The sequence below is a fragment of the Temnothorax curvispinosus genome, unplaced genomic scaffold, assembly GCF_003070985.1.
Source record: "Temnothorax curvispinosus isolate PA1 unplaced genomic scaffold, ASM307098v1 QBEX01011515.1, whole genome shotgun sequence".
NCBI lineage: Eukaryota > Metazoa > Arthropoda > Insecta > Hymenoptera > Formicidae > Temnothorax > Temnothorax curvispinosus.
In genome coordinates, this window is record NW_020221295.1 from 139,111 (window position 1) to 165,861 (window position 26,751).

The following is a 26,751-nucleotide window of genomic DNA, read 5'->3' on the forward strand; positions in this document are numbered from 1 at the left end:
AATTATTGACTCCCTGGTGGTTTTAATAATAAAATTTAAAAAATTTACCATCATGATTGACACGTGTCACATCACGAAAGTATCCACCAAAACGACATGTGCAAATATTTAAAAGCAAATATTTGAAATCGGATTTCCGGCTTATCATGACCTCACATTTCTCTGCGCCACGATCGCCACATTAATTGTGCCGTATAAACTTCCATAATTAAGTATACTTAGAGTTAACATAAAGTTATTGTAAGGAAAAATATCTAATATCTCGTAGACTTATTGAAATAATAAAAATTTATAAAAATTGCATTTAATAGAAATTGATTTTTAAAATAAAAAGCTATTTTCATACTAAATGCATTTTTAAGAAAGTATAAAACGCGTGTGATAAAAGATAACATTAAAACGGAGTGTAAACTCGGTATAGTCGTTTTGTTTTATTTTTCGCTCAGGAACCATTGTAAGAATATTCTCCTCTTCTCTCTTTGTTTACGCGTAAAAGCAAGAGAGAACCATATAAGATTTTACGTAATTGCCTTCTAACTATCTCAATAGCTTTCTTTTCGCGTATAAAAACATAGCGTCAACATTAGATTATAAACCGTTCTGCTTCTCCAACTTTATTAGACTTATTCTTCACGATGTGATCTATGATCTTAAATACTCAAGTTACATTGTAAATTGTACTTTCGAGCGTAAAATAATGTCTTTTACATGTAAGAATATAAGTCGTGACACGCTGTGCATTTACGTAGACTTTGATGAATAATTGCGAAAGTGAAAGGATTGAAGCGATCGAGCCAAAATAATGTAAAAATAATGATTTAACTCATTAACTATATAAGTTACAATAATTCGGAGTGTTCTTAAACGAGCCTCTCGTCGGAGTAAAACTAATGTAAAATGAATCTTTTATAAAGCTTCTTCAAAAAGAATTAACGGGAAGGAAAATATAAGCTTCTAGAAAGAAATCTAAAAAGAAAAATAATTGTCGAGCCCTCGGACCACCTCGGACTCCAATAAAAATGCGTAGCGTGTAGCGAGTCTATCGCAAAAAACGACTTGGCCGTCTCGCGTTGCACATTTCCCGGAATCCGGCTCCAAACGCCTCGCCCCACTCCGTCACCTCTACAGCCCTCCAGTGCCTCCAATTCTTCCGTCGATTACCCCGAATCCGGAGGGAGATCAGTTTGTTTGTTGATTTTGTTCGCTACGTGCAGTTCGCGGGATTATACGTCGATTACGATGAGCGACGACGGGGATATGGACCTCGCCGGGGAGTGTAAGCGTACCATGCGACTCCTGGAGATGCTGCGTCGCACGGAGTACGAGCTCGTGCAGGTACAGACAGAAATCCACCGACTACTTTACTTATCTTTCGATACTAATGCGAATTCGGCTAGAGAACGAAATAATTTTTCAGCGTGAGACAAATTAAAGTAGTCACTTGAAAACGGCGAGAATCACTTACAATAAGTACAATACAGGAGTTTCCTTATAATTTATATCTTATTTTTTAATATTAAGACGCTCTTGTTATCGGGAAATAATATTTAAATAATCTTTTCACGAATAGAAGTTGAAAGATATTGAGATAATAGCTTGAAGAAGCGATCGATGTGATTTGTGAAAATTTAATTTGTGTAACTTCTCGTCTTATTTTTTGTCTATCTTTCGGTATTAATACACGTTGTCAACAGACGTAGCGAAATAATCTTTCCCTTGCGAGTAAAAGTTAAAAAATGTTGAAATAATAACTTGAAAACATTAGCAAGAGCAATAATATGTAGATTTCTTTATAACACTTGTCTTATAAATATATTAATCTACTAATAAAGTAATTAACAGCGTTTAGAAAGCTCCGTCTTCATCAGCTAAAGAATTAACGAATGTATCTATGATAAATAAATGCGTTTCTCTTCACTTGTTAGTTATGACAGAGCTATCCTCTTTTCTAAATATTCTAATCAAGTCAAATAATTAATATATAAAGTCTTCTTTCTCCTATCATCGCAACCGCGCAAAAAAAGAAAGCATTTCGTGTACGCAGGAGAACGGCCAGCGACGGTTGACGGCGCCAGAAGTTTCGCGCGGTGAACGGGAACGCGTTAAGGGCGCGGAGGTGTTCCTGGGTCGTTTGCCACGCGATTGCTACGAGGACGAGCTGATGCCGTTGCTGGAGCAAGTGGGCCGACTTTTGGAACTGCGACTGATGCTCGACTTTTCCGGGTCGACGCGCGGCTACGCGTTCGCGTTGTACGAAAACCCGCGGATCGCCCGGAAGGCGTGCGAGCGCCTGGACGGCCACGAGATCCGGCCGGGGCATCGCATCGGCGTGGTCAAGTCCATGGACAACTGTCGGCTCTTCTTCGGCGGTGTACCCAAGACCAAGACCAAGCCGGAGTTTATGGAGGAGCTGACCAAGATCCTCGACGGCATCACGGACGTCTACTTGTACCCGAGCGCCCACGATCGCAGCCTAAATCGCGGTTTTATCTTCGTCGAGTTCCGAGATCATCGGGCGGCCGCGATGGCCCGGCGCAAGCTCATACCCGGCAAAGTGATGCTTTGGGACCACGAGATCGCGGTGGACTGGGCGGATCCGGAACCGGGCGATCCGATCGACGAGGACATCATGGAAACGGTGAATCTTCTCCAAGTTTTCTCAAAATTGGAAGAACATTAAAATCGATTACTATTTCATCGTTCTAATTTTTTTTTACAATTTTAGTCTTCCTATCTCTTTTTTAATTCAACGTGCAGGTTTTTCTCTCTCTTCGCAACTAGGTATTTTATTTCCCAAAGTCAATAATGTATGCGTAACGATAGATGTGATATTTGAAGAGATAATGATCGATATAACGAAAAATGTATATAATTCTATAAAATAAATAAAACACATAAAAATAATACTACATTTTACGGGATACGTAATATTATCGAAACGGAGATCGAATAAATTGGAGCGTTTATACATATCGCGTTTTGTGTAATTGTACAAATATATTTCAAATTGGGAAGAATTAAAAAAATATGGCTTTTTTTCACTTGCAATGGCTTATTAGTAATTTTATTATATTTCGACAAAAATTGATTAAAAACGTGATTAAAAATGTATCTAATTTTCGTATCTAATATTATAAAATGTGAATAGTGCTAAACTTATTATAAAACTTACATATTACAAATTATTTGCTGTGATTGAATTCGATGTAGATTGAATTAGTAAATTTTAAAATAGATATTCTAATTGCAAAAAAAGATTCTCGCTTTTTTTAATTTCCAAGGAATATATTGCGATGAAAAACGCGTGTAATAATATATTTCTGTAAGAATTCTGTATAAAGAACGCGCGCCTTGACGTAGGATAAATCTGCCGCAGCAAAATCACATTTCATATTATTGTATATCTTGTATATATATTTTATATATATATAGAATGGCGTGAAACAGGATATGTTGCACTAACTCAATATCGTACGCGATGACAAATAGGTGACGGCTCTGTTCGTAAGGAACCTCGCGCTCGATATGCCGCAGCAGAAGGTGAAGGAGATCCTCTACAGGCACACGAACGTGCCAATATTGAAGCTGAAGAAGATCAATCACTTCGCTTTCATTCACTACGAGAATCGTGAAGCCGCGCAGACTGTAATGGACATAATGCAAAGTAAGTATGCGAGCGACGTAACCCGAGCCAAAGGCAATGAAGAAAATAAAAAAAAAACTTAAGAAACGCGAAGGGGAGTAAATATAGAGTGATTTCAGCAGAAACATACCAAATCTTGATAAACAGATTGTTAATTGTAACAAATAACATTTTGTATTTTTATTTCTCACAATAACACATATAATTATCGCACAAAATTAATCCTGTTGATAAAAGTATTTTCTCCTCGCATTCGTTTTCTTGAGATTAGAATATACATCATTAAATTAATGTTACTATTTCGACTAATACTTTTTCAACTAAATGGAAATAGTTGTCTTTGCTCCAAAAATTTTATTTTATTTCAAACTGTGGAAAACCGATTTACGTTTAATTCTTTGTACGAATACCTTTTTACTTTTAGAAACAAATAGTATTGTCGAGAAACAGGGTTGGGAGGTCCGTTGGGCGAAACCCATCGGAGCGTCCAAGGTTCTGGAAAGACAACGATACATTCGCGAGGCGGCAACCAACTCGAATGTCCAAAAGACCGAAATTCCGCGCTCGAAACAAGGAAAGAAACGCTCCATCAAAGCGTTCGCGAAAACACACGAGGACAGCGTTTACCTGGCACAGATGAAAATCCTGCTGAGCTTGGTCAAGGAAAGATTCGATGCGACGTGCACCTTTGACTGCGTACAGATAATGGATACGTCCGGTTATGCTGGCAGAGTAAACGCCTTAATAAATTAGCGACAACTTATTTTTTTATTTATGCCTGATGATTCACTATTTTCTTTTGTGTCACGTTGTTTTAGGTAACTATTTACAAAGATGATATAATAATGTTCGAATTTCAAGGGGAACCAATGGCGTCGAAACATGAAGCCATGAGCGTGGCATCCGTTCAAGTCTACCAATATTTAACCGGTATGGCGAATAGCGGTACGTATAACATTTTGGCTTGTGTTATATTAAAAGCTTTTGATTATTTTGTTCTGTATTTGCGCGCGTTGAATCAAAGGCGATTTTGACAAAATGCTTCTACGCGGATTAATTCAACTCCGACAACGAAAAACACGCGTAATATTTACAAAATTTCGATTTTCAATAGTAATCGACAAGTATCGTTTATATCGCGAAATCTCGTTCGCGTTTTTCGTTTGCCTCGAAACACATTTTTGCAATACACAATGCACTGCGTTTTAACGCAATTTTGCGTGTATTTTTTTAGCGCCGCAGCTATTATATGAACAGCATTATATTCAATCAGGAATGGACATTAACTGTGTGACTGACGCACCGATTATGTGGCAATCTCCAGGAATAGTTCGAAATTAGATCAGCTACTATTTACCATTTGTTTCGATCTTTTCTCTTTAATTGTTACATACACATGCAAAACCTACTGACGCAGTTGCCAAAGAAAAGCTCAATAACTCTTTCTTATCTATTTTTCTCAAGTTTTTTAACATTTATTAAATATTGACATTGACTAATGGAATATCTCAGTTCAACATTGGATTTTAAGTTACAATTTCAAGACAGTATACTTTTTAATATCAGAGTGCTCAAAATATATTCTATTTGGGTACCTAAAATATTTTAATTCTAAATTATTTAAGCTTGCAACATTACAATGTGTTTGGTGAAGTTTTAATCTATATAACAAATATTACCCATGACATATATGGCCATTCATTTTAACGATAATAATTAATAAAGTTTCTCAATTCAAAAATTGATTTTAAATCACAGTTCTTAGACAGTGTGCTTTAAAAAAAGTGCCTAAGAAATATTGAAAAGCTAATTATTAAGACTTGTGCCAATCTACAAGACATATTTGATGGAATTATAATCTATAAAATTTAACTGTTTATACCAATGGCCATTTTAAAATTTTATTTGTGCAATATGATGGACTCATGTCTGAAAATGTATTTATAATAATTTTAAAAATTTGATATTTGCAAGTTTCGTGTACTGCAAGAGATTTTGTAACTTCTTACTTATTGTTCTTTTAAGCAATTAACATATTTATGTTAAAAAGTAGTTTATCTTTAAAGTTCTAAGTATGTTCGTTTATTACACATTATTAAAAGATATTCTTTTAAATACTCATTTTTTACGTAGGTACATGTAATGAAAGATTAATTTATATGTTCAGTTTAAATAAGAGATACCGGCTGTGCCCAGAATAAATTTTAATTGTAAGATACGCATAGCGTGTTGCATTATTGAATCTGTGATCATATGTTATGTGTAGTTTGTAATACCTTTATGCATAATTCATATCATATAGCGGAAAAGTTTAATTTAATAAAGGTATTATTTTTGTATGAATTTCTAATCCTATACTTTTTTTTTCTTTAATCCTTCTCATTCTATTAATACAGAAGAAATATACTTCTCTTTTTTTGTGATATAAATATCAAATATGTAGAATGCTATACATGAAATGTATAATCACGCATTTTTCTTTTTATTTATCCATTTGAAGTTTATATACAGAATCAGAAACGTATCGATTAAGAGTTCTCGCAATTATAGAGTACACGGTAATAAATTTATGGTAGAAGTGTCTCAAGATTTACCTTTATCCTAAAAGAAGTCCCTAAGAAGACAGAGACATCGCGTTTATCGTTTCAACGGGAAGGGGCTTAATGCTCTTTGCATTGACGGTAGAATCGTAGAATAATCCTCCAAGATCCTCCGTACCGTTTCGTAATCGGTGTCACCAGTGGCATTGCTCGGTCTCATGCAACGTACTAATCGCATGGTCTGCTCGCTGCATCCACCCGGGCTACTCCTCTCCTGCGTGCTGAAGGTCTCGTAGGTGAACGCGAGCAGCTTCTCCACGACGCAATCGAGTACCTTATCGCTTGGCAACTCGCCGCGACCACTCTCGACACAGTCCTTGATCACGGCGTTCATCCAGTTCCAATCTTCCCATGTGTCTAACATCTCAACCTTCTGGTTCTCCAATTGCCATGTCAAACGAGCGCGATACCTGCAAGCGCGTTGCACACATTAGCACATGTATAAAAATCGGACAAAAAATTATTCATTTTATTAATGTTCTTTTTAGCTTATTTAAGAGGATGCGTATATATAAGCTTTCTTTTTGTTAAAATAATTAAATTTGCGGATTAATGAATAAGAAGATTTTCGTATTAGATTATTTGTGGTTAATAACAAAGTAATTAAGCCAGTATCTTCGTTAATGTTTATAATATTTCGATTTAACTTACGGCCAACTCCATGGATTCTTGCTGAATTTTGCTTTCTTCAAATTACCCAGATAAGCGAACATGTTGTAATCGATATAGCTCAGTTGGTTGTAGTCGAAGTAAAAGTTCTCCAAATTAGGAAGCATCTGGAAGACCGTATAGTCGATCCACCGAATAAAGTTGAACGACACGTCCAAAGTCTGCAGGGAGTGTTGCATGTTCACAAACCAATCTCCTGGCACACTTGTCAGTTTATTGCCCCAGAGCATCAGCTTTTTCAGCTTCGTGAGACCTACGAATGCCTGAGCGTCGCACGTCTGTATGCCCGATTCATGTAGATCTAAAGTCACGAGAGTCGCCCCGAATCTCGCAAAATTGTGTCTTTGGTAGAATAAAATAAAAAATCGTAAATTACTTCGTAGGTAGGAAAAATTCACAAAACTCCATGTAATATATTCGATAAACAATGAATATTCAAAAAAAGATTATTCAGAATATTCCGAAATATGATATAAACAGTTACTAAGAGAAAATGCTGAATATTCTTTGTAAAATAAAAGAAGAAAAGATAGAGCGCAAATTCGAATGTATCAAAATATAAACATCGGACAGATATTATTACAAAATTCACGATAAAATAAAATGCGTTATCGTCATATATTATGTTAAAAATCGGTTATATCGTAATGCCAATTCAATCAATTTTTTCTTACAACCTCCGGACAATTTCTTCTCTTTTCTTACCCGGGTATGTTAGGTATATTCGAATCGAAAATCGTAATGATCGTCGTGTTGGTCCATGCTTCGTCCAAGTGCTGTTGCAGTGTCGTTAACTGAGTGCACTGAAATCCAACATCATTCGTTCGTTTGTATGTGATCCTCACACATGGCGACGCCAATAACGCCGCTTGGAAGAACGTGCAAAGAAGATAAATAATTAATAACTGCTTCATTGTCGTGGAACTCGATCGCGACGAAACTGTTGAATTAACTAAGAGTCCTCGAGACAGCGAGCGACGAGTAAAACGTATGTGTGGGCGGCACATCCTCGTGGCTTTTTCCTCCTGGCGATGATAACGCAAATCAGTATCATTGAATAACCGACATTTCTTTTATCACTATTGTGATATTATTCGAATGTCGCGCAATATGATTTTTTTTTGCGAAATGTCAATATTGAATGATTATATGTATGTTAAAAAAATAGATGCACTCTTACAAAATGTTTTATCGATGTTATAATGCTGCATTAAGTCCACTTTAAACGACCTAATTCGCGTCAGATTCGAGAACAAAATTTTATTTATAATTTCAGATACATGTGTCAGGTACTTTGACATGACATATATATATTTTATATGTATATGTGTGCACTCTAGCGGGAAAAAGGGTTTCAAACGTTTTTGTTTTACCCAGCACATAAAATTAGAAATAAAATTCTATCCTGAATTCTGACACGAATTATGAATAATCTAAGATAGACTTTTTATCGTGTATCACTATTTATAAGTAAATTAATGATTACGTCCATGGTACACGTAGTTCAAGTATTTTGTTTTTCTTTTATTAAATTAATTAAAGCGTTTAAATTAGATTATGTATAAAAAAAATTCGCTGAAAAGAAAAGCGCTAGGACATCCTGAAAGAGGAAGATTGCGCTCGCGGATGATAGTAGAAACAACATTTATTGTCATACATATATACATGTCATAATTCTCGTTAGAGTTAAATATGGCTGTTCCTAGAGACGAATGAATTTAATTTAGTCGGTTTCCAAAGACCAACGATCCCAAATTCAGTCGATTTTTAGTATGGACCCCTCTTTAATTACTCTGTCAATGTATATACCCATTAACTGCGCGATAATTACACGAACCAATCGGGACGATTCTTCTAATTCTTACGTTTAATAATGCCTACTATTTGAAAATATGTAAAATGATGTTTTTTCATTGGAATGAAAATAAAAGAACAATATCGCACGTCAATTTACCGCTGTATGTTAGATGAAAAATTGTTATTAGCAAATACGTAATATCGTCTGGAATGCATTTTGTATAATGATGGCATTTACAAGCGAACGTTTTTAACAGCGTGTTCTACTTCTCAGATACTTTTTCGTGATCTCATTTACTTTTCAGACGTAACTACATTTATTGTCATAAAAATGTATTATTATTTACAGCAAAATACCGATGCATTCGATATTTTGCACCACGTTCTTCTGACACTTAAATGAAAATATGGCAAAAAATTATTTTAATATCGATTACACGTAATTCCACTTCGCGTGTCTTTCAACAATTGAAATAACGAGGAATGATCCAATTTCGTTGTAATTGTACGACCTCATTGTCGTGAAAGAGTCTTACTCTCCAAATTCAATCGTGAATTAAAATCATCAGGACGATCACGACGAGGCCGACGTGACATAATCGTGAATCGCGTAATGATTTAACACCATTAAATGGGGGTTTCTGGGCACCCAGTTGCGTCGGTGCCGAATGCGCTGGAGCCGGTGCCGGCGCCGGAAACGCGGAGATTCTCGATTTGTTCGCGATATTTGGCAATGCACTCGATAAATTTCGCCTGGACATCGGTGTGGTGTGGCCCACATTCTTCGGGATCAGATCCGACTCCTTGTCGAGCACATATGAGTGTTTCTTCCCCTTCTTCTCCGTCTGTTTGTGCCAGGTATGCTTCTCGATGGTCTCGGTATTTCGCGTGGAGACTGTCGTTGGTTTGGATATCTGCAGCTCTGTAATTCGATTTCGAAGCAACGGGGACGATTACGGGTATTGTCTGACAATTAAGAGGCCAGACGTATATAAATATTTAAAAAATTTTAAACATAAATGTATAAATTATGGATTATAATCCATTTTCTTCTTTATACGTGTGCACGTATTGTATTTAACGCGTTCTATAAAAATAATAAGATAACAAAATAGACAAGAATTGCTTTCGGCGGACCTTAGTAACATTGTGGATCTACGATATTTAATTTATGGATTTTTTTACGACATCTATACGAACAGTTGCTACTGTACCTTGTAATCTTATGGACCCTTCCATTTTTCCGAAAGCGTTTTCAGCCGAGCACGTGTAAGTGCCGAAATCAGATTTGTCAAGGTGTCTGACAGTGAGATTTAGCTGATATGCATAATCGTTGATGGTAACTTCCGATATATCGTGTTTCTCATCAGCGAGTAGTTTGACTCCTAAAGTAAATATCTTTCGAGATAATTCTATCGAGAATATATATTTATATATCTATATTTAAAAACAGAATCCTTTTTATTTGAAACTTTTTTGAGAAGTGGAGATAAGAGAATGCGCTACATAAGAACATATTTTTATCAACTTAAAAGAAATGCATATTTTTTTCTTTTCAATAAAATTATTAATTCAATGATATAAATAATAATAAACTGCCGTTGGCTGTTCTCGCAGAGAGAATGACTAAATTATCTAATTTTTCATCAAATTTTTATCAAATTGTCATAAAAATTTTTATAGCTTTTTAATCCTGGTGCATATATAATAAAGTCGACGTAGAACCGTTGAAACGCGCGTTCCTGGTACAAACAAAATGCTTCATATACTTTCATCAACGAGTTTTTCGTGAAATCCTAGTACAGAGAATGTCAATGAATAGGTAAAAGTCAGCTAAATTGATAAATAAAAAGTGCCCCAAGTGATGACTGAGATGAAAAAAAAAAGATAATTACAAAGCGTTTAAGCATTATATTTATTATAGCCTGTGCTGTCGAAAGAAATAGACAAGTATCTGGAGCACACGAAACGAAAGTAGGTGTTCTCTCACCATTATTTCTGTACCATGTGTTCAGAGCCTTCGGCGAGGACTCTACGTAGCACTGGAGAAGGACATCGCTGTCGACGGGCGCCGCTACTAACTGGTTTGAGACTTTAATCAGCGGTTTGACTTTAACGAGAAAGATGCAGTTAGTGTAAGTTGATCGAACGGAAGTTGCTCGTAGCAACACGCGTACACTTACAACGGACGTTGACGTAATATCTCTTGCTGACCGACGGCGGCACTCCGTTCGACGCGATACAGAGATAAGATCCCATCTCCTGCCGCTGAATGCCCCGCAGATGAAGTTGCTCGCCCTCAAACGTACGCGCTGCTTTAACATTTCCGACGTGATAAAGAATGAGAGATTCGAAAATCCAGATGTTTTTCAGACGCTCTCGGTTTTCGACACAAAATAATCTTATTCGTACGACCGATCATTTCTCAAACATCATCTCTTTTATGCAGAAGATGCGCTATATATCATCTATCTGCGCAGTTCTCTTTCGTAAAATAAAAAAACTTTGTATAACAAACTCTTTACTCTTTTGTAATAAATAATTAATCGTTCTTTCGATATTGTTCCAATAAGAATTTTTGTCCCAGATTTTTAAATAAGAGAAATCTGTGCTTAAAAATATGATACGCTAAGTACGAAATATTTTCGAAATATTACCATAGATTATTTCGTGTCTTCAGTTATGAGAAATAACCCAGTAAGCAAGAAACGTCAAGAAATAACATTTCAACTACATTGCATTAATGTTAAAACGTTGCTAAAATGTAATGTAGTTAAAATGTTTCTTGGTGTTTCTTGCTTGGAAGATAATTAGAGTGGTAATTAGAGGCTTTTGAGACAATATAAAATCAAGATTCTGACGCGTTCGGCGGAGAGAAGACGGAGTCGCTCCTGGCGGGATGGAGATACCGTGGCAGCGTAACACTCTCGCGACGCAGTGTACACACCCTGGATATTGCAATCGGGTACGCGAGTCGATAGAAGGGGGGGCGGGCCACGGCGAAGAGGAAATATATGTAAAGTCAACATCCATCACTCACAGTCAAGAAGGCTAATCGGATGACTGCTTTTCCGCGGGACACGGCGGACATCGACGACGGGGTTTGCCCTATCGTCGTGCACCGTCGCTCTTTTAAAAGTGATCCGCTCGCGGGGGGGAATATTTCATCTCGAAAATCGCCCGCGCACCGTACGGATCAATTAAAGATAAATCGCCGGGCGTGCGGTTTCGTTTAGTCATGACCAGTCGCGTCCCTTTATAGAGTCGCGGCAATCGCGGGTTTATAATCATTAGTCATATCCCGACGGTAGGAATTTTCATTTATTTTTGGTGGTGGCGCGTTTCACGTTTAATGACATCTCTCGGTGGGGTATATGATGGAATTTTAATTCAACATTTTAAGACTGCGACAGACAATCAATTCACTTTCACGCGATAATGTAGGCATTATCGTTTAATTAACAACTAATCAAATCGGAACATGGATTCCTATTGTTATCCGCGCATTGTATCTTTCAATCTAATAGCGATCGCATAATAAGCGTGTTCTTGTCAATGCTAATTATTTTGGATTTCACGTACATGTAGCGCAAAAGATATTATTGTCTCTTTGAATTTTCATACAAGTCGGGAAGAAAATGGGGAAAGATATTGTTCGTATTCTAAATAATTTTTTCTTTTGTAAAAACGTAAATTCTATTCATTTTTTCACGCGTTTTATTTGATCCCCTAGCATGTGTGTTCGTCAAAATGTCTAAAAACTACTTAGCATCGTACTTCGCTTGACGCTGTTCTCGTTCCTCAGCGTGATGTTCCGGCCATCTTCCCGTCGCCAGATCACCACCGGTTCCGGATTGCCGGTAGCTCGACACCGTAACAGCAGATCGCCGTTTTCCTTGGTGGTCAGCATATCCGCGGTGTTATCCAGGTCCATGATATCGGGCGGTATCACAACTTTCATGTGACCGGTCTAGGCGCAAGATTCGCATTCGTTATACTATTCGGAAATGTATCGACCTCGTCGATAATTTAACTGATGTACTCGACAGAACCAAATTCAGCGCAAAAGAAAGAGTTCCGATATATTGAATCCAAATGTGCAATACTCAGATTTTTAGATATTATTAATATTGTCAATATTTGATCTCTCTGACATATTTATAGTTATTTTCGAAGAAAAAACAAAAGAAAGTACGAGAAATCAAGGTATATAAAATAATTAGTTAAGAATACATAATTCTAAAAAGAATAAAAGTATATCTGCAGTAATCTAAATTGACTCTGCTCTTTCATTCGCGAGCTTGAGCGAGTCAGAGAAATTTCAAAAAATCTTCTAACTCAATTTTAAAAAAGTAACTTATTAGAAAAGAATTTTATATCGCGACACGAGCGTTTCCCATTTCCGCGCTGAATGTTCTCCGTTTTGTACGAACGTATGCAGCGTGTATACGTTGCATTCACGCGGCATTTGCGTTATACAGAGGGTCGGAACGACATATCGTCCTCTATTCGGCGGCAACGTAGAACGTGATAGAGAACGGCGATGACTGTCGCGCTAATGTTCAACGGCTCTACTGACCTGGCTTCTCATAGGATCCGTATTAACTTGACACATGTACGTGCCGGAGTCGTTCGGCTGAACGTTAGTCACGTGCAGCTTCCATGTGTTATGGCCGTTGTGAGTGACGGACAAGCGTGGGTTGTGCGCCACCATGTGCGTGTGAATGGCCAAAATCGCACGCGAATCCGACTTTATCCAGGCGACCTGCGCGTGACGTGACAAAAGTGCTCATTTTGCCCATATAGGGATGGAGACCATATATTTAAATATAGAACAATGCTTGAAACAATAATTACAAAGCGCCCCCGATATATTGCGCATAATTGATATCTATCTATTAACTATGTATAAATCGGTACATTCGCTGAATGTACTTCGTGAATTTGTTGGAATTTCGCAAATAACGAAGTTTTTTTTTACACAGTGACGAATTTTCTGCGAATATTCTTTGGAAATAGAAATTTCTTTATAAACGTCAAACGTATATTTATTTATAACTAGTCGTAAAAAATATCGAAATGTTTTCAACGTACCATCAGTGATCGTAATACTTGAAAAATATACATTTAATTTAGCTTGCAACGATTAAAATAATATTTACGTTAGCATTTCTGTAGCAAATCACAAATATATGCATATGTATAATACGCATTTTTTAAATAGATGATACATAACTTCCATAACTTCCATAGCTATAGAAACTATAGAAAGACCTTATGCAACAGTGACAAAAGAATGCCGTAAAGATAAATAACGCGGGATAGGTGAACGCGAAAGGAGAAATTTTTGCTCTTTCTCACACGGGAGAAGAGATGATTGCATTTTGCATAAGGGAAGAATGGGAGGAGATCGAGCCACCTCACCACGAAAGGCGCGAACTCTTCATTAGTACGGTTCCGAGGTGGTGCTTAAAAAGCGTCGCGATGCTTGCGAAAGGCGCTTATCGGTATTCATACCGAAACGCTGGCGCGGCACTGGGAGGTTGCGCTCTCAAATTCCGCTCGGGTTTACTCTGCTACAACCCCTATTTCGCGCTTACAACCCCTTCTCCCTGGCTCGGGTGAGCAGCCCGATCTGTCATATTTCAGACAGTAGCGAAGCCATTGAACAGGATAAAAAGGCTTTTAAACCGCGGACAAAAGCCCGGGTCGCCGCGTTTCGATCGGCGAAATGAAATTTAAATACGTAATATATTATTAGGTGTGTGCGTAAATCTGAGAAACAGATATCTACCTGTTGGAAACAAACCTTTCGTTGCGATGACCCGCTCACTGTAATCTCCGTGTGATCCTTCGCGGATCAGAAGCAATCGGCCAGGTGTCCTCATAGACATCCGATACGTCTGACGCGCGTGGTTTACATGACATTACATCTCAGGGTATTGCATTTACGGAGGTATTACGTGCCCTATTCAGCTACTAAGTTTAGTTGCATTCAGATATCTACGTGAGATTCAGGTAATATATCCAATGAGATACAGATAATATATCAGAATTTCGCATTTCTAGATTTGCTCGTATCTGACATACGTATTTGCGAAAGGGCTATTTCCGAAATGAGATATCCTATATTTTTCTACACACAAGAGAAGCTTGTTTCTCTCAATCAATTTGATATACTTCACCGATGTAACACTATGCGAGTCTAATTACAAGGCTTGAGTTTCCTGTGGAGAAATATAGCATCGACGGCTTCAGATACCGGCTGCAGGCTGCACCGATCGTTACACAGAACTGCGGTAAAGGGTTAAATTTCTGAGATTAAATGTTACCGGATGCACGGGACGCGGTTACATATAACGCGACGCGACGACGAGTTCGAGGCAGCTGCCAAATTAAACAGTTTTCGATGCAGGTACGTTAACCCGAGAACGGACGCGTTTTTTGCAACGTGTGGCGGATTTCGTTCTTTACTATCGCGCGCTAACGTGGCTCTCTTTTCCCTGTGTAGAAAGCGAGATATACGCATATTGCAGAAATAAATAAAAAATAAAGTCACGTAAAAAATGTATATTGGGCGTGATTAAACAAAACGGAGGAAGAGAAAAAAGAGAATAAAAAGATAATATTTTGCATGCGCGCACGCGAGGTTTCTTTCTATGTCAACAATATATCTAAACGAGATGGGAAGTGAAACAAGAGGGCAAATGTTATTACAGTAACTGATCGGAAATAGAACGGAGTTGAGATTGAAGCTTTTGACTTCGCACGAAGGTACAAGTACATGATTGCAAATGCATAAAAGATGCGTACAAGATGTATGGCGGGTCATTAAAGATTTTTCATTCTGCAGTTAAACCTCTATTTCTTTTCACAGTCTCACAATTGCCAAAATGTGGCAATTGAATAAACAAATTCTAATTTTTTTAAAGAGTTGCATAGTTTGCTTCTAAAATATCTCAGATTTTTCTATTATTATTTATTGGAGACAATAGAGTTTCATTCATGTAATCAATGTAATGATTTTAAGCTGTGAAATTTGATTCTGTTAGTTGCAAAATTGCGCCTATTCTTTGTACAGTTTTCCACCTAATCGCCGTCTGGTTGAAGTGCATGAGGTGCGTATAAATGGTACAGCAAAGTCAGCACGAGCTGCACAGGGAAAAGGAGAACGAAAAGGAGGAGAAGCACGACGGCAAAAATCAGGGCTATTCAGCGACGCTATATTAGCGGATCTGATTTATATCCTTTCTTCCGTCGTTTCCTTTCTTTTTCCATTGAGAGAGAGGGAGAGAGAGAGAACGAGAAGAACCCTTCGGCATAGCCGCGAGCGACAAGGCGGCGAGCATCTCCGAACGAACACGCTCCAACGGCGTTAGAAACGCGATAGAAACGATTGTCGCGATCTGAGCACGCAATCAAAACTTGGACTTCTTCTTGAAAGTGAATTACTCGCGACCAGAGTCCGTCCCAGAAGAGATTCTCTGAATTCTGCCGCGTACAACTGTACGTTTCTCTCACAAACACACGTAGACAAGTCAGCGACTGTAGATACACCAAGAGCGAACATTTCCGCATTAAATCGTGGTCAATGTTGACACGGGTCAACATTTGCGAAAAACAAGCGACCTGCCGACACAGCGGCTAAATTACTAACAAAAATTGATAGCGTCCAAAATAAACGTATACAAATATTCTCGAAACGCTTCGGAGCAAACGCGGCAAATATATCAACCTTTGGAGAGGTAAGGTTTCTTTCAATAAAAATTTTAATGTGGTTTCCAAGTAATCAGCGATCGAAAATAAAGGGCTTTTTGCGAGTAATCAAGATTTGAAAGAACAAACAGATATGAAATCTGAATTATTCAGCTAATTTTAAGTGTGCTTTATAACAGAAACTCAACCTGAAGTTTAACTGCAGAGATATTTAATGATGAAAATTAGAGAATGATGATAAATGATACTTAATGCTAAGAAGAAATCGATTCCAAATTCGCTTCTGAATTTGTTATTAACGATTTGATTTATTTCTGTTTATTCAATTTATTTGGTGTATATTTTGGAAAATTAAATTTGAAGAAACACGCGCGTTTACGATAGGATTTTCGTTTTTTAATGTCCGATCTTTGTGTATCTGAATTATTGAGGTGAAAGAATATTATGAATGGAGAAAACAGCATAGTATAATACGATCATGCACTACGTTCAATCGGAATAGATAGTTTTTCTGATACGAAAACGATGTTATTCGTTGTCTCAATACGTTCTTCCAGTTTTGTCTTTCTGTCGTTGGAAGATGCATCGAATACTCGATGGTTTCGCTTGATTTGCATTGTTTCGCTATGCAGATCTCAAGGAAAACATCTTGACATTTGTAGCGTCGCTCGCGGCTTTTCCCTTAGGATTTCAAGAAACACCGATCGAAAAAGTAGATGTATTGTGCACGTCTGACACTTTTACGAGAGCTAAGTTATCTCTTTACGTGTAAATTGTTTTCTTTTCTGTTATGACATGACGTAACGTAATATCGTTGCTGACAACTAATATATATACATATAAGATATCGTATTTGCGGTAAAATTGACTTTTAGACAAATAGAACAAATCTGCGCAAATTAAATTTTAGAAAATATAATTTAAAACTTTCTTAAATCTTTATACATTTTTTAACATCTTACCTAAGAGAAAGGAATATAATTAATATACAAAAGAGTTTAATGATAATAAAATATTCAATTATTTTGGTCTTCTCTTTTGCTCTGGCGATATTTCTTATTAATATGTTATTACCGTTCATTAACTCTTTGCTTCTTCCTTGCAGAATTAAAGTCGGCAGAATTAACTTATGTATTTAAAGCCAAATGGCAGCACATTGCTTCGCAATTGAGCGCTTTGAATGACCATTGCCCGAGACACGTGCTCGATAATACTCGTTTAATAATAATCGAGCGGTGGAACATATGGTTTCACGCGGTTACATAGCAATTACTCGACAATACAATCCGTCTAGGCTGCATCCGGTATATTAAGCGAATATATGATCTAGGCCACACTACTTACTATTTCGAGCAGTGGCCCTAATCGACTAGCTAATTACAACATGCGCGCAAGCAGCACGAGTACATTTACCTTGTAAGACTGGAGATGATTAACGACGCAGGTGAAGGAGACGTCGCGACCTTGAGTGACCGTGTGATTTTCCAAGAGCGCCAGAAATTCGGGCAGGACCTCGGACTTAGGTGGCGTTTGTCCTGAATTATGCAATTAACGATTATGCGCCAGCGATTACGGCTAAAACGATCAGCGAAGTTAATCCTTAATTAGCTGCGCGGCCAACTTGCCGTCGATACGCCGCCGTTACAAATATGATATATGGACGGCGCGTTAGGGAAATTTCGGTGAACCCCAAATACAAGAATTCCCATCATCTTTTTGTGCCGCGCGAGCAAAATTTAATCTAGATCGCCGCGTTACTTGTGTATGTAACGAGCGACCGGTCAACCATGTCACTGCGCGATAATCATAATTCTTTCTATGCGTCGCGCTTGTGATTATTACCACTGGAGTGTCCGCCCTATACGAATCATGACCCGAAGAACGTTAATTTTTAATGAAAATTTACTTTTAGCGTGCTTACACATATTTCATTGTTTTAATACAATAGAGAAAAATGTGTATTTTTTATTCATTATTGCATACGAAATGCGAATATATACTGACTGTAACATTTTATAATTTTTTAATATGCTTTCTTTACTTTATTATTATCATATAAATCTTTTAAAACGATTTGTCGTACAATTTATTATGCAATATGCAGATAAGACAGTCAGTGCGTTGCATAATAAAGTTTTGATTAACCGCGTCGAACCCTTATGGACCCCGTAACCTTTGCACGTCACGATATTCACCCCTCGCGTTCTCGCGTGGCGGATGCCAATTCGAAGTGACGTTTCGCGCAGGGGAGTCTCGCGTTGATCATCCTCGCCATAACAGGATGGAATCTAATAGGTAAAACAAAAAAAAGGAAGACGTATTCTTCCTGTATCCTTTTTGGTTAACTTAGCTTGAAACGATCACGCGAGCACGAAGGAAAGGGGGGAAAATTTCACGAGAAACGGAGTGTTTATTAATCATGTGGAATATGCCTAAGCGAAAGTTCGCTGACTTGTGGAGTAATCATCATCTATCATGATCTATCGCGTGGAAAGGCTACCCTGAAGACGAGGTAATATTTTTGTTGGTCCGCAGGTCCGCACATGCGAGTCGAGTACTCGACGACCTATGCATTGTGATTTGCATCTGCTGTGTAATGAGAAATCGACCGAACATTCAACTTCAAATTAAAGAGGAATCTAAATAGATATTGAATAATAAGAAGGTCGACATTTTCAAGATCTACATGAATCATATTAATATGTTTTTTACATATACTTTTATTATTTTTTTATCTTATAAAAATCCAATGTTCCGCAAATGAATTTCACAAGGAATGATCGGTTTTAATCGTGCATTCGTAAATTCTATTGAAATTTCTTCACGTTTTTCGTTCTAATATAATTCTATTCATATAAATATCTGTAAGTTCAAGATTAAATATTATTTTTCTAAAAAAATTTCATAATTTACAGTTATGCGATAAACGAACAGCGGTAATAAATAAATAAGCATAACGATACAGTACGCGAGCCCGTTTCGTTTTCCGAGGCGGGAGAGAAGTCGGCGGCCTGTGCCACAGTGCTACTTTGCAATTCCTGCTTCTTTTTAAGCGGAGATTCTTTTTAAGCTCTCGCGAGAGGCTACCGATAGCGACGTCTTCGGAGAAGGATTCTATTTGATTCTTATCGTAACTGGAGCAAAGAAAGGCGGCACAAAAGTATAACGGGCACGATACCAGTCGCGGCGATCCCTGTGTAGAAGGGAAGGAGAAGGGTATATTCTGTCATTTCGTGCGAATTAAAAACTTGTAACTTTTGCTTCTCCTCGCAACTCCCCCGGACAATTTTCTCTTTTTTTTTCCTGTTTCTCGCAAGGATCTGCGCATCACGGAAATACTTACCTTATCGAAGCGGTATATTCGACTCTTACCGAGACTGGTGTAGAGGAAGACGACAATAAGGGCGCACAGTGCGAAGTTCCGCGATGCCATGCCATAAGGTAAGCCATACGCCATACGTCCTGCAACAAAAAGCGCGAAATACGTCAAAGTGAAGCACTGTGTCAAGTGTAAACAAGCCTAGTAATCACATTCAAACTAAAGGCCTTTATTTAAATTTTTTTTATTCATTATTGTTATTTGAAGTACTAATATTTATAGCTTTGCGCAAGTAAATAATTCATTCGCAGTAAAATTTACTGTTCGTTGATTTACAATTAATGTGAATAGAAATTAATAAATAAGGCCAATGCGAGTCGTGCATTAAAAATCCTTTTATTAAAAATAAAACAATTAACTTTGGGTCAGAATGTTTTGAATATAAATTACAGTGATTTTCAGTTGTGCGATTTCTTTTCCACATCAATAGGCAATAATTTACAAATGTAAAAAATAGGTGATATAAATAATTAAAAAAAAACGAGAAAAGAAAAATGTCGATACAGAAATTTGAAACAGAAAGAACAATTACGTTTTTATTTATATTTTTCAAAATGCAATATATTAATTCACAAATAAGCAAGCTACGAGATCAAAGATAGAAAAGTTCGTGTGCATTCTCGTCACTAAAACTCAAAGTAACATAAACAAACCGACTAATTAGAAAATGTGACGATATAAAAGCCGTATAAAAAACGATGAAAATTAGTGCAAAATAAATATTTAAAAGTTTAAAGACTAGAAATTTTATTGATTAAAAAATAGTAGATATGATGTAATAATTCAATTATCTTATCTGTTATTTCACAAATCATCTGTATAAAAACAATTGTAATTAGAATTTTCTAATTCTAATGTACCTAACATACTAAATTTCGCGTGAGAGGATATTTGCAAGGGAGTTGTTACGGCAAAGCAACCGGCTCCCGGGGTGAGAAAAGAGGGGAGGTCGGGGGGTTGAAATCGAGAATTTCGCGACGTCGTCGACGCGTGCTCGGAACGAGGATACGGAACGGAGGAGGAGGAGAATGAAGGGAGGAGAGGGTCAGCCCCGAATCGCGTGAATATTAACTCGACAGTTGGTCGCCACATAAACGCCAACCCGCTGATATATCTCTCGTTCGCCCGTCGCCAACCGGCCAGCACCGCAATAATACTCTCAAATGGCAGTAGAGGTACACCCTTTTCTCCGCACCCTCACGCGATACGCACACTCCGCGTCTCGGGGACACACGTGCGCGCGGATGCGTGTACCATCACATACGTATGTATGTAGGTATGTGATGACCGCAGTCTGATGGTCAAATGAAAATTTCGTTCACTCCAAAGCTCGTCCTTTATAACTTCGGCCGGTCTTGCCCTCACGTTCGCCAACAATTCCGTCATACATGTTTAAGGCCCACATTTACAATTTCAGCCAAAGAGTTCGATAAAACTGCTTTATTAAATGTGACACGATTTAATAAACAGATCAATTTGATATTAATTTCGTCATAATTGTTTAAATGTCACAATTCAACTGATTGTGAGAGAAGCCCAGGTAAAATTTATCTTTAATGTATTTGTCTTATGTTTCAAAATCCTCAATCTGAGTTCTATTTCTCGAATTCGAAGAACATGTAAATATATGTAAATAAATATATGTAAAAATAGATCGTAATTTAATGTCATATCAATCAAATATTGAGTTGAACATTTATTATTAAAGCTCACTAATAGAATTCTCTCTATCCTGAATTCTAACACAAATTATAAATTGTCTAAAGGCAAGTTTTAGTAAGCAATTATTCCATGAATTTTGTCTCAAAACATATTAGATGAGATACTCGGAATAAAGTTTTATATCTCGGACGATTCAACATTATATTTTGATTAGAAATCAACTGACAATGAGAGTGTACTCAGCTGATTGTGAGAAACAAAATAATTACTTCATTTTACACAAAAAACATCCTATTGTCATCTTTATCGTGTATAAACACTTAAAGAAATATTAATATTCTAAAAATCTAAAAACATCCATATTTTATTTAGTATAGCTTTCTTTTTCTTTTACTAGCAATACTACACTCCAACCTTTAATAAACTATAAGTTTAATTTAACTTTGTCGAATAAGATTATTAATACACACATCATAATTTCTCGAAAATCTTGCCTGTATATAGAACGCAAGATAAACATTTGCAAATTTGATCTATAAATTTTGGTTGATGAGATACTCTCTGATACATCTCATGATTAAATCCTATTATATAACAAGATATCCGATATAAGCCAATAAATTATGCATCGATGTAATGAATTCCATGTGTTTGTGCGTTTTCACATACATAATAAATGCATAAATATGATAAGTATGACAATACGTATTCCAAAATTAAATTATTATTATTACTAATCTATTTTAGCTTATTTATTTTAATATAATAAATCTATGAAATTTATCTATATTCATAATCTTATTGTTAATTTAAAATAATATAGTAATACGTTACTCACTCTATGGTTATATATACGTGTCGTTTGATGCTTTTCCAAGGTTTTTTCTTTTCTGTTTTTCTATCCCTTTTTGTTTCTTGTGGCACTCGCACGACATTCAAAATCATAAACGCGTATACACTATGGTCCTAAGCAGAAAGGCTGTCTTGGCAGTGTTTTATGCCTTAAGTCTTTGTCTTATGTAACGCACAATGCTGTACAGTATTGTGCGTTACATAAGACGCACAATACTGTACAGCATTGTGCGTTACATAAGACAAAGACTTACTTAAGGCATAAAACACTGCCAAGACAGCCATTCTGCTTAGGCCCTATCTATGCTGCTAATTACTAGCATATTACGATAATCCTAAACAATAATCTTTCGTACTGCATTTTATACGATACTCTCGATACTAAATGCACACGATGTATTTTATTACTGTATATTGAGAAGTAAAAATAATGCGAAAGAAGATTACGATTTGCGATATTTCGTAAATCAACGCAACAGACAAATCTCAAACGGCGGAAGCTCTTAACAAATTGATGTAAAAGCTCCGAATTTATGTTATATGCGTGGTTAATAAATACTACAATATAGAATTAATTACGACTATGTATTTATAAATAATTTATGTATTTGAATTATAGTCATTAGTCATTGCATTGCAGTCAATTGTAACTGATTGTATTCATTTCGTACAAGCAATGTACGTTTCGTTAATGAACAAAAAATTAAAAAATAATATCGACAATCCTAATATAATACGATATAATTCAAAGTTTATTAACAAAATTTTGGCTAATTAAGCGCGATAGATTATTTGAAAATTTACTATTGAAATTTAGTGCGTGATATATTTCAACTACATAAATTTAACGAGATGTAAGTATTATTAATAAACGACCGGAAATAATTATGGCTTTTCATTATTCAAATTACTCAATATGACTGTTACTCCACACTCTCAACGTATTGTGAACAAATTATATTTATCGACGAAAGATTCAAAGCGCGACGCGAGATACATGCAGATTTTCGAATTTAAGAATCTTTAAGGTAAAAAATATAGCCCGAAATAAATAGCACGAAACAATAAGTTTATAACTTTCAACTCATATCGTTTTAATGTCGGAATAAATCTCGCGAAATATTTGCTTCGACAAATAGCCGTTGCGTCTGCAGGCCGTTAATCGCAGGAGTTCATTAATTGCACTGACCGACAGTTATCAATGTTTGCGCTTGGTGATTTGTGATACTTATTGTTAGCACGATTGCGTTTTAATAATGCGCGGTAGCACATGGAACATTCTGCCGATTCGAGTCTCGTCGCACAAATGTCACGTATCGTGCGGCACTCTTGTGTAAATACACGCGGTAGCCTTGTGACTTGTGAACGTAATACAGCAACAAAACACCGCATGCCTACTGGTCTTGCCGAGACAAAATATTGAAATTTTTATTATAAAATACATGTACGTTAAATATTTTGTTTCTCCTTTAATCTCAATTTTAATTTAACTTTAAATTATAATTATTAACCCGTTGAGGTCATATGGGGTCCAGTGGACCCCAGGCTTTTGTTTTATTTTTTTTTTAAAGTGTACTATTTTGAGAGTAAAACGCACAGAGTTTTTTTGCTCTATCTCAAAAAATTTTGATAAATATTTTTGTGAAAAAAGTCAAATTTTTCGAGAAAAAAAAATTTTTCCTTGCGTTTTTTCAACATAAAAGTTTTTTTTAAATTATTGGATTATCAAGAGGAATAGTCATATATTAATTCCAGTTCAAGGTTTGAGTCGATACATCAAAAAGAACGCAAGTGGAAACTGTTGTGGGGTCCATTGGACCCCATGTGACCTCTACGTTACTTTTAGGAGGTGTGACCTCAACGGCTTAATAATGGATACGCAGTTTCTTGTTACTCTAATGATTCAATCCGTGATTTGTATATTATTTCGTGTTGTCAGTATCAGATAATCAAATTACATTTAAGATAACAGTTCAAAATGCGTTACAGGGTATCTTCCAATCCGACCAAGGAAATAATTATCGCCGCTCAATCCTTTTCGTTGTCGCGATGTTTTGTTAATAACCGAAAACCTCGGTGATCACGTCGACAGCTTTTCATTCCGCGAAGTGTCACGCTAGTCAATTAAATGATTAATTAAGACTCATCGAATAGTCCATAAATATATAACCAGAATTGAATAATAGTATGTGCGATACGTTTCGAGATAAATGCAAAATATATGTAATTACAGCATTCGATTACGTAATTATTTACAGCGAATTATTATATTATATCCGCGTTATCCGTTCTTTAATCATCTAAATTCTAGAGATCGCGTCTGTTCATAGTGCTTGTCGCGTTTTGAGAAATAGTAAGATGTCACACGAAATTAATTACGCGGAGTGATGGAAGTTAATCGTTCGTAAGAAACAATCGCGTTTCGGGATGGAATAATGAGACGATATACGGAGCGGCTCGCGACGCTACCTGTTTTCTCGAACGTCGTCGTGTGAATGATAACACAATGACTCAGCCGCGATGAGGGAGTAGAGGTAGGGGTATATAGGGGTAGGCTGACGGTTGACTTCTTTGGACACCGTCAAGTATCACGCGAGTCATTTTAAAATATTACACGTGTAATGTACATTTCAAGATAAATGCTAAATACACGTAATATTAATAATCACTTCATCACAGCATTCAATTACGTAATTACTTACAATTCGATTACAAATCGTTATATTATATATTTGCATTATCTGATCTCTGGAGAATGATCGCGTTTGTTCACAGTGTTTGTCGCGTTTCGAGAAATAATAAGACGCCACACAAAATTAATCACGCGGATCGATGAAAGTTAATTCGTAAGAAACAATCGCATTTCGGGATGGAATAACGAGACGATATACGGAGCGACTTGCGACACTACCGGTTTGTTCGAAAGCCGTCGTGCGAATGATAATACAATGACTTGGCCGCGCCGACTTTGTGTATGTATTATTTACGCGGATAAATGTGCTTTATATGAATTACATGTTAGATTTCCCGAATGTGATACAAATTCTCAAAATTGTTTCTCGACACAATCGGATTTTATATAAAATTTTAAATATGGCACAAGAGGCGAAAGCGGCAGAAAAGATTAAAAGTAAGGCGGATGCGCAACACGCGTCTTCGCAACGTGTGTCGGCGGATAAGCGGCGAGATCGAGAAATCGAGGGAAGGGATCGATAGAGAGCGAGGTGAACATGCAAGAAGCGCACGTGGTGGCAATAGAGCGGGCGAGCTTTGAGACGAAGCGAACAATAGTAGAAAGTACGGCGATTATTGAAAGAATTGGTTGCGGAAGGATTAAAGGTAAAGGTAGAGGTGAAAGAGATAAGCGTGATAGGTCAGAGGGAGAGAGGGGGGCGGGAGAGAAAACAGAGTAAAGGATAGGAGAGTAATTATGTAAATGTGCGTGTTACAGATAACCAAAGAAGGATGGAATGCAGAGCGAAGATAATAATAGAGAAGGAGGCGGTGGAAAAGATAGTGGAAGAAAAAGTATGGAAGATGATAAAGAAAGTTAACGAGGAATGTAAAAGAAGAGAAGAGGAGATGAAGGAGGAGATAGAGAGATTGAAAAAAAAGGTGGATAGGATGGAACAGAGCGGAGGCAAAAGGAAGAGGAATGATAGTGAAGAGAGTAAGACTGGTAAGAAGAAATGGTGGGCGGAGGAGTTGGAAAGGAGCGACAACGAGAAGAGAAGGAACAACGTGATAATAAGGGTTGAGAAGAAAAGATGGGAAGGAGAGGGATCAAATTGGGAGAAGGTGAAGGAATTGTTTGCGGATGGATTAAAGGTGAAAGTGGAGGTAAAAGAAGTAATTGTGATAGGAGTGAGAGGGGACTGGATAACGATATTAGTAAAAATGAGGAGTGAGGAGGATAAGTGGAAGGTTTTGGTGGCAAGGAGAAAGGAAGGGAGTAGATTAAGAGTAAAAATGGACGAAGATAAATCGGTGGAGACAAGGGAAAGAGAAAGAGAGGAGAATAAAAGAAGAAAAGAAAGAAGAGAGGAGGAGAGCGGGAGTTTGAAGAAAACTGAGAAGGACGAGATTACGAAAAGGATGAAGGAGAGTCCGATGATGGAGTCGGGCGAGGAGAAAGATGATAAGAAAGAAAAGTAAGGACAGTGAAAGAAGGAAGGAAAGCGCCGAACGCAAGGTGGGGGAAAGCCGGCCAAAAGCGAAGAGGCCCGCCAGGAAGGAGAAAGTCAGAGAGATGCGGATCTGGAGAAAACGGAGGGAGAGTGACAGATGCGTGCCGGATGAAAAGGGAGGGGAAAAGAAATATAATGTTAGGTCGCATATGGCCAGGTTGGGTCACGGGTATATGTGTAAAGGGTTGGGTACGTCCCTGTAAAACGCCATGATACAAAATGTGTTGAAAATTACTTTAACAAATA

General features: G+C 37.1%; 4 protein-coding genes across 7 annotated transcripts in view; 2 read left to right on the plus strand and 2 right to left on the minus strand.

Moving 5' to 3' along the window:
• Positions 1-1,042: 1,042 nt before the first annotated feature.
• On the plus strand, positions 1,043-5,976 carry LOC112461602 (RNA-binding protein 47-like). Its single transcript, XM_025026920.1, has 6 exons — positions 1,043-1,335; positions 2,045-2,638; positions 3,490-3,664; positions 4,068-4,375; positions 4,462-4,588; positions 4,878-5,976. Exons 1-6 carry the CDS (start codon positions 1,240-1,242, stop codon positions 4,982-4,984), a joined length of 1,407 nt encoding a protein of 468 aa, XP_024882688.1. The 5' UTR covers positions 1,043-1,239; the 3' UTR covers positions 4,985-5,976.
• Positions 5,977-6,104: 128 nt separating this feature from the next.
• Positions 6,105-8,020, minus strand: LOC112461605. Its single transcript, XM_025026926.1, has 3 exons — positions 7,618-8,020; positions 6,895-7,254; positions 6,105-6,653 (listed from the first exon to the last, which is right to left on the minus strand). Exons 1-3 carry the CDS (start codon positions 7,917-7,919, stop codon positions 6,281-6,283), a joined length of 1,035 nt encoding a protein of 344 aa, XP_024882694.1. The 5' UTR covers positions 7,920-8,020; the 3' UTR covers positions 6,105-6,280.
• A 519-nt stretch (positions 8,021-8,539) lies between these two features.
• The window catches only part of LOC112461603 (lachesin-like), a 37,981-nt gene continuing 19,769 nt past the window's right edge, over positions 8,540-26,751 (minus strand). Inside the window, exons 1-9 of one of the 4 annotated variants that reach the window (XM_025026922.1) lie at positions 22,305-22,417; positions 19,798-19,887; positions 17,839-17,960; positions 13,289-13,474; positions 12,487-12,679; positions 10,893-11,024; positions 10,700-10,819; positions 9,924-10,094; positions 8,540-9,631 (exon numbers count right to left, since the gene is read on the minus strand). In XM_025026922.1, the coding sequence (XP_024882690.1) occupies positions 9,255-9,631; positions 9,924-10,094; positions 10,700-10,819; positions 10,893-11,024; positions 12,487-12,679; positions 13,289-13,474; positions 17,839-17,960; positions 19,798-19,882 (1,386 nt within the window). In that variant the 5' untranslated portion in view covers positions 19,883-19,887; positions 22,305-22,417 and the 3' untranslated portion in view covers positions 8,540-9,254. Of the gene's footprint in view, positions 9,632-9,923; positions 10,095-10,699; positions 10,820-10,892; positions 11,025-12,486; positions 12,680-13,288; positions 13,475-17,838; positions 17,961-19,768; positions 19,888-22,304; positions 22,418-26,751 lie in introns of those variants that run through there. The other 3 variants (XM_025026923.1, XM_025026921.1, XM_025026924.1) reach the window with 3 other exon arrangements.
• Positions 25,549-26,734, plus strand: LOC112461569 (vicilin-like seed storage protein At2g18540). Its single transcript, XM_025026853.1, has 2 exons — positions 25,549-25,657; positions 25,770-26,734. The coding sequence occupies exons 1-2, from the start codon at positions 25,549-25,551 to the stop codon at positions 26,471-26,473; spliced, it is 813 nt and encodes a 270-aa protein (XP_024882621.1). The 3' UTR covers positions 26,474-26,734.

Bases quoted from the DNA above. Each gene is read 5' to 3' on its own strand.
- LOC112461602 (XM_025026920.1), top strand. From the start codon at position 1,240: ATGAGCGACGACGGGGATATGGACCTCGCCGGGGAGTGTAAGCGTACC. The intron at 1,336-2,044 runs GTACAGACAGAA...TCGTGTACGCAG, and splicing joins CGGAGTACGAGCTCGTGCAG to GAGAACGGCCAGCGACGGTT. The intron at 4,376-4,461 runs GTAAACGCCTTA...ACGTTGTTTTAG, and splicing joins CGTCCGGTTATGCTGGCAGA to GTAACTATTTACAAAGATGA.
- LOC112461605 (XM_025026926.1), bottom strand. From the start codon at position 7,919: ATGTGCCGCCCACACATACGTTTTACTCGTCGCTCGCTGTCTCGAGGA. The intron at 7,255-7,617 runs GTAAGAAAAGAG...ATTCTACCAAAG, and splicing joins AATATACCTAACATACCCGG to ACACAATTTTGCGAGATTCG. The intron at 6,654-6,894 runs GTAAGTTAAATC...ACGCGCTTGCAG, and splicing joins AAGAATCCATGGAGTTGGCC to GTATCGCGCTCGTTTGACAT.
- LOC112461569 (XM_025026853.1), top strand. From the start codon at position 25,549: ATGCAAGAAGCGCACGTGGTGGCAATAGAGCGGGCGAGCTTTGAGACG. The intron at 25,658-25,769 runs GTAAAGGTAGAG...TGCGTGTTACAG, and splicing joins TGGTTGCGGAAGGATTAAAG to ATAACCAAAGAAGGATGGAA.